Consider the following 14,114-nt stretch of genomic DNA (forward strand, 5'->3'; position numbering starts at 1 on the left):
TAAATCGGGGGACATAATCACTGACCAACGCAAACAGATGGACCGCTGGGTTGAGCACTACCTAGAACTGTACTCCAGGGAGAATGCTGTCACTGAGACTGCCCTCAATGCAGCCCAGCCTCTACCAGTCATGGATGAGCTGGACATACAGCCAACCAAATCGGAACTCAGTGATGCCATTGATTCCCTAGCCAGCGGAAAAGCCCCTGGGAAGGACAGCATTACCCCTGAAATAATCAAGAGTGCCAAGCCTGCTATACTCTCAGCACTACATGAACTGCTATGCCTGTGCTGGGACGAGGGAGCAGTACCCCAGGACATGCGCGATGCCAACATCATCACCCTCTATAAAAACAAAGGTGACCGCGGTGACTGCAACAACTACCGTGGAATCTCCCTGCTCAGCATAGTGGGGAAAGTCTTTGCTCGAGTCGCTCTGAACAGGCTCCAGAAGCTGGCCGAGCGCGTCTACCCTGAGGCACAGTGTGGCTTTCGTGCAGAGAGATCGACTATTGACATGCTGTTCTCCCTTCGTCAGATACAGGAGAAATGCCGTGAACAACAGATGCCCCTCTACATTGCTTTCATTGATCTCACCAAAGCCTTTGACCTCGTCAGCAGACGTGGTCTCTTCAGACTACTAGAAAAGATCGGATGTCCACCAAAGCTACTAAGTATCATCACCTCATTCCATGACAATATGAAAGGCACAATTCAACATGGTGGCTCCTCATCAGAGCCCTTTCCTATCCTGAGTGGTGTGAAACAGGGCTGTGTTCTCGCACCCACACTTTTTGGGATTTTCTTCTCCCTGCTGCTTTCACATGCGTTCAAATCCTCTGAAGAAGGAATTTTCCTCCACACAAGATCAGGGGGCAGGTTGTTCAACCTTGCCCGTCTAAGAGCGAAGTCCAAAGTACGGAAAGTCCTCATCAGAGAACTCCTCTTTGCTGACGATGCTGCTTTAACATCTCACACTGAAGAATGCCTGCAGAGTCTCATCGACAGGTTTGCGTCTGCCTGCAATGAATTTGGCCTAACCATCAGCCTCAAGAAAACGAACATCATGGGGCAGGATGTCAGAAATGCTCCATCCATCAATATTGGCAACCACGCTCTGGAAGTGGTTCAAGAGTTCACCTACCTAGGCTCAACTATCACCAGTAACCTGTCTCTAGATGCAGAAATCAACAAGCGCATGGGTAAGGCTTCCACTGCTATGTTCAGACTGGCCAAGAGAGTGTGGGAAAATGGCGCACTGACACGGAACACAAAAGTCCGAGTGTATCAGGCCTGTGTCCTCAGTACCTTGCTCTACGGCAGCGAGGCCTGGACAACGTATGCCAGCCAAGAGCGACGTCTCAATTCATTCCATCTTCGCTGCCTTCGGAGAATACTTGGCATCAGGTGGCAGGACTATATCTCCAACACAGAAGTCCTTGAAGCGGCCAACATCCCCAGCTTATACACACTACTGAGTCAGCGGCGCTTGAGATGGCTTGGCCATGTGAGCCGCATGGAAGATGGCAGGATCCCCAAAGACACATTGTACAGCGAGCTCGCCACTGGTATCAGACCCACCGGCCGTCCATGTCTCCGTTATAAAGACGTCTGCAAACGCGACATGAAATCGTGTGACATTGATCACAAGTCGTGGGAGTCAGTTGCCAGCATTCGCCAGAGCTGGCGGGCAGCCATAAAGACAGGGCTAAATTGTGGCGAGTCGAAGAGACTTAGTAGTTGGCAGGAAAAAAGACAGAGGCGCAAGGGGAGAGCCAACTGTGCAACAGCCCCAACAAACAAATTTCTCTGCAGCACCTGTGGAAGAGCCTGTCACTCCAGAATTGGCCTTTATAGCCACTCCAGGCGCTGCTTCACAAACCACTGACCACCTCCAGGCGCGTATCCATTGTCTCTCGAGATAAGGAGGCCCAAAAGAAAGAAAGGAGTCTTCACAGTCTGGCATGTTCAATGAAGTATATTCAGAGATTCACAAGCAACCAAATAAAGCAAGCAAAATCAATGCCAAAAAGTGGGACTCCCGATACATTAAACAGTTAAAGCTAAAGCTTTGTATATTCAATAGGTTAAGAAACCCTGTATAAAATGAAGGCATGGTCCAATATAAATTGGTACCTAAGCAAAGATCATCTTTACATTGATGTCAGCCTTATAAAGGGTACCACCAACAGCAAATCTCACTTTCCTTGTTAGCAATGCCTCTATGTCGACTGGACATGACAGCCAACAGTCTACTGTATCAATTTAAATGGTCTGGACAGTGTTAAACACCAACAATCAAAACAGCACTGTGGGTGTACCTACCCCACAAGGACTGCAGCAGTTCAAGAAGGCAGCTCACCACCACCTTCTCAAATGCAATTAGGCATTGGCAATAAATGCTGGCCTTGCCAGCGATGCTCACATCCCATGAACGAATAATTCTTTTGGAAGGAGGAGCTAGGATTACAGAGGCACAATGGGGAACTTCTCTTTGGAACCAAAACAAAATACTACTTCAGTGATCTTTCAACTAATTTGGTTCACTGAAATATTTGGATCACAATGGCCTGGAGTTTGCAGTAAGAATAGTGGTGAGGTTTACAGAGTTCACTGTTATTATGGAGTAAATCAGACAGCAACTTCTGGAGAGTGCACATGCACAGTTAAACACATAAATCTGGAAGTTGCAAACCAGTGTGTTCTCCCCCTCCATAAGCTTTGCTACACCAGTATCTTGCTGAGAAACTCACATTAAGGGTTTCAATTGCTGTACTTGTCCACTACTTACCCAATGAACATGCCAAAAAAAAGATAGGGCTGGTGTAAGCAAAGTTTTAGCAGTATATCAAGGCTTAATTACTACAAAACAACTCTTGGACTGAAAAATTACTTTTGCAAGTGTGCCGTTTCGTTCCTTCAGAATATAATTCGCTTTTTTCTTTTATCTCTCTCTCTCCCCCATCTTTCTTTCCCTCTCTTTATTTCACTTTCTATACATGGTTCTACAATGAACTAAATAGTTTAAGTTATAATCCTGGTTTAGACTCTGCGTGTCTCAGTAAGAATTCTACCATCTGATTGGTTGAAGAGCCTTGCTGTTGCTTGCCCTGCTGAGAGACGCCACAAACCCCTTGGAGAAAGCGCCGTGCTTGAAATGATCTCTAGTTACCATAAGCTACTGCTGAAAACCCCACAGAATGTCTATAGGTAGCTGTAAGTGTAGAGAACGCGAATATTGTTCCTTCGCCGATGACCGCCATATCCAGGTCAATATCAGTAAAGCAAATCTTCACTTTAAAAAAGTGCAGATTTCTAAGGAACAGAATTGTGGGGCATGGCGAGTTTAATCAAAGGGTATAAGTATTGGAAGTATTTCAACAGCACTTTTAACTAAATACTCCATTAAGTCCTACACTTGCTTTATGCTGAGGTAACTGTCGAGTGGAAGAAAAAAAAGACTGCTGCGTATTTTTTTTTAAGAACTAAGTTTACATATTTAAAAAATGGTGCCAATAATCAAAGTGCTGACTTGTAGAACAATAAAATGAGTTGCATCCGCTCAGAAAAATTTCTGTATGAGCACATATCATATCTTGTTGGGGCACATCATAGTCCTCAATCAGATTAAAAATGGAGCCTTTCATGATCCAACCCTGGAATATGAAGTACATTCCACCATTTATAAATTCCAACATTTAAATTCTTAATTGTTAAACCTAAACCCAACAGTTAACTTATTTCAAATGTAATTTTCTAGAGACTATGGGATAAATTTTATTCTCCCACCGCCGCTCCTAGCGGTGGGTGAAAAAGTGGCAGCCCGCACACACGGGCTGCGTGCCACCATGCCGCCACATTCGAGCGCGCGGCAGCTCATTTACATACGCAGGGCAGTACATCCCCCCCCCCCATCACGTGGCGGGGGCAGGCTCAGTGATGCTGGCAATGGCGTCAGCTGCCTCCGCACAGGCACTGACACCATTTTAAAGGGCTGCCAGACCTGCACAGAGACGACAAAGTTCAACCCCAAAACCGCCTCCCCCACTATACTGTATATAAATGTGTGACCTGTTCCCCACCCCCACCCCGCCACCCAATGCACTGAAAATAAGTCGTAGCCTCGTTTCCCCCCTCAACAACACACTTAAATTGAGTAGTTGACCTCGCCCACCACCCCCCCAACCCAACTTCACAAAGTGCAGAGGTCACTCCTTGCCCCCCGCCCCACACGCTAGAAAGGCAGAGTTGACATCGTTATCCCTCTCCCCACTGCACTAATAATCCTAAGAACCCCCTTCCCTACCTTGGTGGCACCAGCTTCCCCTGGACAGGAAAGTGAAGGCATGAGTGCCAGCCATTGCATGGAAGATCGCTGACAGCCGTTCAGATTGCGGGGAATGGTATGTTCATTTAGTCATGTCCTTTACTTCAATATTTAAAGTTCGGTCCCGTCGCTGAATGGCTGGGGGGGGGGCCTGCCACGGACGCTTGCCGTCACCAGGAAGATTGGGCCCGGCAATCCCGGTGTTAGGCTCCGTGGCGGGCAGCTGTGATCTTCTGGCACCCCCGGCCACACAGCCCGACATTGGGAGCTCAACAAAATTCAGCCCAAATATATTTCATATACCTCACACATACTACTGAATCTCATGCCATCACTCACAGTAAGTCAAATGACATACTGTTTTAATAAAGACAGAAACACTGTCCCATGTAATGCATAAGGCATTATTGTGCTACTAAGGTGGACCTGTGTCTTGAAAGGCCACAAATCTAATTGATTGGCCTAGGGCTCTGTATATTTAATAATCGAGTTTACTAGTTCTGACAAAACCTTTTTGGGGAGGGGTGGGGGGGGGGGAAGAAAGAGAGTGGGTGGGGGGGGGGGGAAAGAGTGGGGGGGGGGTCACAGTCTAATTGCTCTTTAATCTGCAAGTCAGAGTGAAACGCCTAGCTTTGTGTAATTGCTAAGGTTAAGTTTTAACTTACATGTACAGACATCCCAACTCCTGTATTAATCAATAAGATATTGTCTGTGCTGGAGGTGTTTCTCTGTAGATTCCAACTGTTTGCTTTCATTATTTGTTTTAAAGATGTTGTAAGAGATTTGTCTATGAGCCAATTAGCTGCAAGACATTTTTCTATACAAAAGTGTAACATAGGAGGTAGGTGCAACATGACAAACAAGAAATGCATGCAAATGCACCATTTATTGTATACAACTAGCAGATCTCCTCTGATGTTGCTCACAGTAAGTTACAACAATTTACGTTTATATAGAGACTTAATAAATAAATAAAAAGTCTCATGATGTTTCACAGGAGCATTATAAAACCCAAAATAGGACACCAAGCCACATAAGGAGATAATAGATCAGATGACCAAAAGCTTGGTCAAAGAGGTCGGTTTTAAGGAGTTGTTACAGACAGGTGGGAATTGATAGGGATGATTTCCACTTTTCACCTCTCTACTGACCAAAGACAGTGTGTTTTATTAGAATTGTATTTTAACCCTTGAGCGCTTTAATGGTCAATTATCAGACAAATGACAGGTTTTCTCGTAAGTGTAAAGAAAGATAAATATTTATTAAACAATAGCCGAAAATATTCGCAACCTCACACACACAAACACAAGAAAAGGGAAAGAGTAAAAGATAGCATGCATTTAGGTCCAATGATTTTAAAAAGAGTTTGTTGTGAAACCTAGGTTTTCTCGGAAGATTTAAAAATGCTGCAGGCCTGTTTTTCCTTTTATAAAAGTAAAATACTGCGGATGCTGGAAATCTGAAATAGAAATAGAAAGTGCTGGTAATACTCAGCAGATCTGTGGAGAGAGAAACAGAGTTCATGTTTCAGGTCTGTGATGAAAGGTCACAGACGTTAAATTTTAACTCTGTTTCGCTCTCCACAGATGCTGCCAGACCTGCCAAATATTTCCAGCAAACTTTAGAATGTTTCAGATGGTTGGATGCTTTGCAGCAGACTTCTTTGGTTAAATCTCAGTCACAGTCCAATGGCAAAAATCCTGTTAGAATTTCTCAGGTAGGGAGTCTCAATGTCGCCTTTCCTCTCTGTAGTTTAAAGATGGTATTCTGGTAGGGTCCTTCTTCCTGCTGGAATGGGTCTCTTTTCCTTCTGGCCTTCTTTCTGCACAGAAACTGTCTCTTATTAAAACTCCTTATCCGAGACTTGGGTGGGAAATTTAGATCGGGGCGGAGGCCCTGCCCACAGGCCAAAAGATTTTGGGGGGCGAGCCCGCCTCCACCGGGCCTGGATTTTACATGGCCCAGGCCCTTAATTGCCCAGGCAGAACTTCGTCCCTGAGGCAGGAAATCCCGCCTCCAAGAGCTGACGGATGCAGTGAGCACTGCTGGGACTGTACCCGGCAGGAGAAGTAGCAATGGAGGAGGCCCCGGAATTGAGGTAAGTGCGTGGGGCCTCGCCTGGAACAATCGACTGGGCCCTGGCGAGGGTGGGGTGGGGCCAGGGGAGGGAGTGGGCGGGGGGTGGGTGCTCCAGTTGGGGCGGCTTGTACTGTGGTGGAGATCCTCTGTGGGGCACAGAGTGCCTGATCAGGAGGGCCCACCCCCAAGCCCGCAATGAAGCCGCAAGGTTTAACTGGGCGGCCTCCTCAACTGGCCAAGTGCCCATTCACCGCTGCTAATATTCTGGCAGCAGCAGCAGGCCCTTAAGTGGCAATTAATTGGCCACTTAAGAGCCTTATTTGGCCTGGGGCAGGCAGGCCCTTTGTCAGCTCCCGCTGTAAAACTGATCTGGGGCTGGAAGACGACGTAACAGCACCTCCTGCTCAATTTCCCATCCCCCGCCTCCAGCCCGTTACAGGGGATGGGGGAAGGAATGTAAAAGTCCAGCCTTTTTTTTCTAAAAGCTGACCAAAATTTCTCTCCCATTGTGTTTTCATAAGTAGTGTTTGATGGTGTGGCCATTGTTAGACAATGGGCTTGGATGTTGCCACCTTGATTAAGTGGTGTTTTTTTCATACCCGTTATCCTGAGTTTGAGTCTGCAGCCTCCATGTCTGCAAAGTCATTGTTAGCCCAACTTGTTGAAGAGGGGTAGCCATGAACATTGAATGGGCTATTTACATTTCTAATGCTTTCTTCAACACTTGACAAGACATGATGAGTGGTTCAGGGTTCTAGCAGTTACCACATGTATTTGCAGTACAGGAGAGGTCATCTGACCTCTTACTCCAACTTGTTTTGCAGAAAAACATGTCTGAGTTCAATTCATCAGTTCATTTTATTGTTCATAATTTCTCCTTGCACGAGCGTCTTGAAGGAGGAAAGTGAGGTAAAGAGGGAGAGGTATAGGGAGGGTAATCCAGAGTTTAGAACCTAGGCAACTGAAGGTTGCAATGCTGCAGCAATTAAAATTGGGGATACTCAAGAAGCCAGAATTAGAGGAGCGCAGGTATTTTGGAGAGTTGTGGGACTTGAGGAGGTTAGAAAGGTAAGGAGGGGCGATGAATTTGAAAATCATGACATTGCTTGACTGGGAGCTAATGTAGGTCAGCGTGCAGGGGTGATAGGTGAACAGGACTTGGAGTGAGTTAAGACATGGGCAGCAGACTTTTGGGTGATCCCAAGTTTAGGGAGGGTAGAATGTGGGAGACCTGCCAGGAGGGCATTGGAATAGTTAAGTCTAGAGGTAATAAAGTATGAATGAGGGTTGAATGAAATGGAGAATGTATTACCCTGTTGCTAAGGTAAATTTGTGTCCCTTAAAGTCACAACATCTAAATGTTGCTAAGTAAAACCTGGGTGAAGTCAGGGTTTAACTACTCTGAAAGCTTCAGGCTACACTCGTTTTTAAAAAAGGCAAAGTGCAGCACACAGAAAATGTGTATTAGACATACATTTTGTTTATATAACATTGAAAATTAATCCTCCACGGCGCCGCTCACCATGGTATGAGATGTGCTGTTTAAAGACAGCAATATCATACAATGTAAAGCACAATATATAATTTTGCTGCTGAAATATTTTATAACACCAACTTGTATTTATATAATGCCTTTAAAATATTAAAACTTCCCAAAGGTGCTTCACAAGAGCATTATCAAACAGAATTTGACACCAGGCCACATAAGGAGATATTAGCATAGATGGTCAAAGAGGCAGGTTTTAAGGAGAGTCTTAAAGGAAAAGGGAGAAGTAGGAAGACAGGAAGATTTAGGGAGGAATTATAGAGCTAAGGCCTAGATAGCTGAAGATATAGCCGCCAATGCTGGAGTGATTAAAATTGGGGATATGCAAAAGGCTCGAATTGGAGAAATGCTTAGATCTTGGAGGGTTGTAGGGCTGGAAGAGATGACAGAGATAGGGAGGGGTAAGCTAATAGAAGGATTTGAAAACAAGAATGAGAATTTTAAAATTGAGACATGCCGAATCAGGAACCAACATTGGGGTGGGATGGGAATGGGTGAACGGGACTTGGTGCAAGGTAGAATATGTGCTGTATAGTTTTAGATCAGCTCAAGTTTAAGCAGGGTGGTGGCCAGATCATTCATGGAATAGACACGTCCAAAGATAACAAAGACATGGATGAGGGTTTCAGCAGCAGATGAGCTGCGACAGGGGTGGAATCGAGCCATGTTACGTAGGTGGAAATAGGTGGTCTTAGTGATGGTGCGGATATGTGGTCATAAAGGCGATAAAGTCCAATAAATAAGTAAACACTGGCTGAGTTCACCGAGAGGTTAATTGCTCTTCATGTTGGAGATCAGAACCATAATGCTTTGATTGTAGAAAGGTCAAACAAAATCCTGCAAACATTGTGGCTCTGATATCTTCTGTTTCTAGGCTATTCTGAACATTCCAAATGACTAAGCTTATTTGTTTATACTACTTTTCTTTTAAAGAATAACTCAAATTTGCATTAGATGGCAAGTGACATCTGACGTCTGTTGCACAGCAAGAGAACACATATGTAAAGTTCTTATAAAAACACACAACTGATAACGACTGAACAGATAACACAAATGTTCAAATCTCAGAAGATAAGGTGATTTTTGCATTGGTTATCACTTCAAAATCTATCAAATGAAACAAATAGGTTCTTTCCTATCAAAGGAACCATGCTGTTAATTAAATCAAAAGCACAAACTCATTTGATCTTTTGATCAAAAACATAGTCTGATCTTTAAGCAAGTTATGTGAGCAATTCAAACTGCTGAAACATACACATAATTCACTTACTCTCTGTTTCAGCACAAAATCCCCACCCACCTGACTTCACTGAAAGCAGTGGGAGCACTGAGACCCAAGGCCATGAGAAGATGGTACCGCTTCAGAAATGTAGTAATGGCGGCACTCTGATTAAAAGGACAGCCAATTGTCAGTGAAACTATTTTTCTTGAAGTTTCACGGAACTGTCTTTTTCAGGTGAATACCCAAATGAGGCCTTATCGTGAAACCTATGCCCAGATTATGCGGTATTAATGACTGTGAAACTGTCAACATTCTCCATCATTACTCCTCAGGAGCAGATAGCAACTTCTGGAGTCCGCACATGCACAGTTAAACATGGAAATCCAAAAGGTTCTATCAGTGATTCTACGCTTCTCCATAGGGTGCGCTGTTGAAGACCCCTCCCCCACCACCACCAGCCAGACTATAATCAAATAGAAAACACTGAAATGATAACAACATCCCCTTTTAACTATTAGTCTCACTGTTAAAACCTTTGGAAAAGTTACACCTTGTTGAATGAGATGTAACTGGGTTTTTAAAAATGTTCTAAGTTCATAATTATTGCTGAAAAACTTTCTGACCCTGAAAAACTATTTTATATTTGTGGAAGGTCAAATTTCTCCATTATGAGAAAAGAAATTCCACATATTTTTCAAATAATATATTTTGGAAAGTTTGTTCATGAAATTTTAACTCCTACCTTAAGCCCACATGTATCTACAAATCATTTATTTCACTCTGTTAATGTAATTCAAAGTCAAAGTAAAGGATAACCAGTGCATTTTACTTCTTGGTTTGCTGTCTGAGAGAAATCTTCAATTTGATTGGCTGCTAACCCTGTTTGATAAGATGTCTGTTGATGGTGTCTAGAGATTCTTTTGATTTGGTGCCAGATTCAAACTAATGTTGGGAGGGAAATCCCTGCCACAGAGATCACCAGCTCTTTGTGGGCAGCTTTCTTCAAGGTCAGCATTGAGCATCAACACTTCATCGCTGACCACAAAACCTGGGTCATTCATTTAAAATTTCCAGTTAGACTGTAAAATTATTTTCAGGTGTTTGAACACAGTTCTTAAAGTGTTAACGATTTAATCATATTTCTGTAACACTTGAGTTCTATGCCAGAATCTTTTCTGGGCATCAGGGAGGAAATGGTCTCATTATTTTTACTGCATAATGCAAGGTCATTTCTCTTGAGTTGGTGGAGCAACTCTTCATAACATTAAAAATGTCATCAACGCAAAGTAAGCCTTAACTTTTCATAGAAATGTTACTAACTACGATGCTACACTTACTATTGTATTCATTCCAAGTGAGTTCATTTATAAACTTGACAACATAAGAAAGACATTTTGATGCATACAATGCAATTATAAAAGAATCTAAAACTATTTACTAAAAGAGTTTATCAGTTATTCTCACCTCTTCCTCAGAAAAAGGTTCTAGTTCATGACACTGAAGACCTTGAAAGCAATGATCCCCCACAACTAAATTGTTTTTGGACTTTTTAGATCTCAAGTGTACTTTTACCATGTACCCCTCATTGAGCTCCTGTAAAGATAAACACATCGTGCAGAATAAGAGTCAAATACATTTTTCTGCAGCAAAATAATTTTTTGCTAACACAGCACCACAGTAGATCACAGATTATTTTATTTACTGTATTGCAAATTTCTTAAAAGCAACTTGAGGCTCAGTCTTCCGATAAATTCAATGTTTGTTGCACTAAAAATCTGAATTGTCAGTACAATTTCAATTAAGCAATATAAATAACACAGCAAAATGGGAATTCAATGCTTAAAAAATAGAATCATAATTTGAACTGTGACTTTGAATTGAGTGTCTGTGTTTAACAGACAGAACAAACATTTAACATCTAGTTCCGAAATCCAATTTAGTCTTGTAATTTTATCTGTGGCTGCAGGGTGTATTCTCTATAGAATGCACTGTAGCAAGTCACCAAAGGCTCTTTGGCAGTGGTTCTCAACCTATGACTTCCAGCACCGAGAAGGTCAAGGGCTGCAGATGCATTGGACATCATCATCCCAACTTGGACATATATCATCTTTCCTTCATCATCATGAGGTCAAAGCCCTGGAACTCCTAGCTAGAAGCATTGTAGGAATACCTTGACCATATAGACTGCAGCAGTTCAAGTAGAAGGCCCACCACTACCTTCTTTAGAATGAACAGCAACACCCATATCCTGATAAAAGAAATTCCCACATCTGGACTCCCTATTACACAAAATTCACTTTCTCCAAACTACAAAAAATAGACTATTGATCAGGACCCATTTGAATAAAAGTCAAAATACAAATGGTTGACACAATTTAATATCACTCACTTTGTTCCCTTTCAACCTGTTGCATTGAGTTTGTGAATATTTTTGTTTAAACAGTAGGACAACATCAGAGCTGACTGGTCAGAAGTGGCCCAGATAAGTTTTAAAACTGTTCCTGTTTTTAAGCTCCGTATGGGCCAGGAGGAGCAGGAATGCTTCCCCCTCCATCTCCAAGCCTCACAAGGAAGCCTTTGACCTTTGCAGCTTCAATACTGTCCTGCTTCACCCCCCCGCCACTCCTGATTGCAGCTCAACATCTCAGGTCACTCTCAAGCAACCCCAATCGCATCCCTCCACCTCCTGGAGACAGCGTGGGACGGAGGTTAAAAATAAGTCACGGCGCCAAGGGCATTATCGGGTCGTGACCTTTACGTGTTGTTAAGTAGGCCTGCTTTTAGCAGAAGCATCGTCCAGGGCTAATTGCCGTCGTAAATATTAGGGAGGCCAGGAATGGGGTCACCATGGGAACCCTCTTTAAAATAGAGGCCTACATTTCTGTATATCACGGGAACAGCATGACAAAAATCAGATTACATCCAAATGAGTTTCAGTGGGAAGTTGCATTTTCTTTTATCTTTTTTTTTTAAAAAAGGGACATTTAGTTAGGAAAGTGAGCAAGGTATGGGGGAAGGGAACAGGGAAAATACTGAAACTGGAGAAATATAAAATTTAATTAAAATTGATCTCCTTAAAAGTTCTACAACTGTTCCAACTTAACTGATAAATACTAAGCTCCAACATACCTTTTGCCTCCACTCCCAGCCATTGTAGATTTCATCTGAATGCCGAATAAACAATTTACAGAACTGTTGAAATTGCTGTTCCCCCAGGCAAATGTTTTCATTTTGGTTGAATTTATGCGACATCTGCAAATACTAAAAGCAAGAAAGAAACACCATTAGTAATTTCATAAACAGCACAGACAATAAAGTCAACACTGAATACTTTATCATTTTTAACTTTCAGAAAGGTGGGATGTATAAATTTGCTGCCATAGATACAAAATTTATCTAACATCTCAAACAATGTTTATTAAGTAGAATTAGGGAAACACATAGAATCAGAATAATTCATCCAATAAAAAGAACACTTGAAATCTTATAATTCCTTAAGGTTTAGGTTTACTGCTTTCCTTAGGTAGCCTGACAAATTTTGAAAAAAATAACCTGCATTGGCATAAAAATGAAAATAGATGTTCCTTTCTGGAAAGAAAATCAGTAGGTTCACTAGAGTGGATAACTGTTCTCTGCACCTGTCTTGATGACTCAAAGCTGACTGGGGATGATCCAATATCAATGCCATCTTCAAGACTTCCACTTGCAACTGTTTGGATTCAGTGTATTTCTCAGCAATGGAGTAAGTTTGTCGACCTTGCAGAAAACAGTAGGATATTTGCAACAGCCATTTATACCAGCCTGAGCATAATCTGCTGCTTCACAGACCAGGTAAACTCAGTCAAAAGGTTAGCATATAGGGATTTACTCAGCTATCAGACTAAATAACCAGGTCATTTATTGCCGATCAACTGCCACCACACAGCTAATATAAAATCTGATGGGATAAAGTATACAAAGCGCTGTACAGGGTGACACATATTTATCCTTTTATGAGTCCTCAGGTCAATTCACTATCCAAGATGGTAAATAACCAAATATCAGTAAACTACTTACCAAAAGTTAACAATAAGACTTGGGAAATTCAGCCTTCAATGTGCTCCCTCTGTGGTAAGGTTCTACCCCTACTCTGCAGCAAACCAGCTTTAAAACACCAGGCTCAGCATAGCCAAAATCCAAGATCACCAAGCAGAAACTTAAGCATATGATCACTTTAGTAGCATTGTTTGCAGCAGTATTACTCCTGTGCAGCTACAGATGTATTGAATAATTTTTCAAAAACAGGTATCCATCAGCAGGAGCGAAATATCCATCTGTTATAAAAGCATTCCTAAAGTACACATCAAAATTATGTTTCTATCTCTCCACTGTTAAGTTGAGCCTCAGTATAAAAACAGAAAACGTCATGACCATCACCAATAACTCAGGCATGTCCTCATTCCCCTCACCCTCACGAAGCAAGGCACAGTTTGGTCATTGTATGGCACTGAATTAAAATACAGCCTCCAGAACAATTAGAAGTATACATAATAGGTTATCTGGTAAAATATAAGAACCATTGGAGGGGGAAGAATGCTACTTAGAAAATAATTTCCTTTCAAATCCAAGTGGGGGAAAAAACTCAATTTCTCACTGTTCACATGCAAAAAAAGAAATCATCTCCAGAGATGCATCAAAGAGGAAGAGCAGGCAGGGAGATGTTGCTAAGCACAGCGGGAGTGGTAGTCTGAAGTGCATTTGTTTCAATGCAAGAAGTATAACAGGTAAGGCAGATGAACTTAGAGCTTGGATTAGTACTTGGAAATATGATGTTGTTGCTATTACAGAGACTTGGTTGAGGGAAGGACAGGTTTGGCAGCTAAATGTTCCAGGATTTAGAAGCTTCAGGCGGGATAGAGGGGGATGTAAAAGGGGTGGGGGAGTTGCATTACTGGTTAAGG

General features: G+C 42.5%; 1 protein-coding gene across 9 annotated transcripts in view; it reads right to left on the reverse strand.

Annotated features, from left to right (window-relative positions):
• Window positions 1–14,114, reverse strand: part of atg10 (ATG10 autophagy related 10 homolog (S. cerevisiae)) — a 406,513-nt gene that overhangs the window by 360,551 nt on the left and 31,848 nt on the right. For all 9 annotated transcript variants that reach the window (XM_068029621.1, XM_068029620.1, XM_068029616.1 and 6 more), the window contains exons 2-3: window positions 12,304–12,435; window positions 10,639–10,767 (exon numbers count right to left, since the gene is read on the reverse strand). In XM_068029621.1, the coding sequence (XP_067885722.1) occupies window positions 10,639–10,767; window positions 12,304–12,426 (252 nt within the window). In that variant the 5' untranslated portion in view covers window positions 12,427–12,435. The remainder of the gene's footprint in view (window positions 1–10,638; window positions 10,768–12,303; window positions 12,436–14,114) is intronic.

The sequence above is a fragment of the Heterodontus francisci genome, chromosome 4 (genome assembly GCF_036365525.1).
Source record: "Heterodontus francisci isolate sHetFra1 chromosome 4, sHetFra1.hap1, whole genome shotgun sequence".
Taxonomy (NCBI): domain Eukaryota; kingdom Metazoa; phylum Chordata; class Chondrichthyes; order Heterodontiformes; family Heterodontidae; genus Heterodontus; species Heterodontus francisci.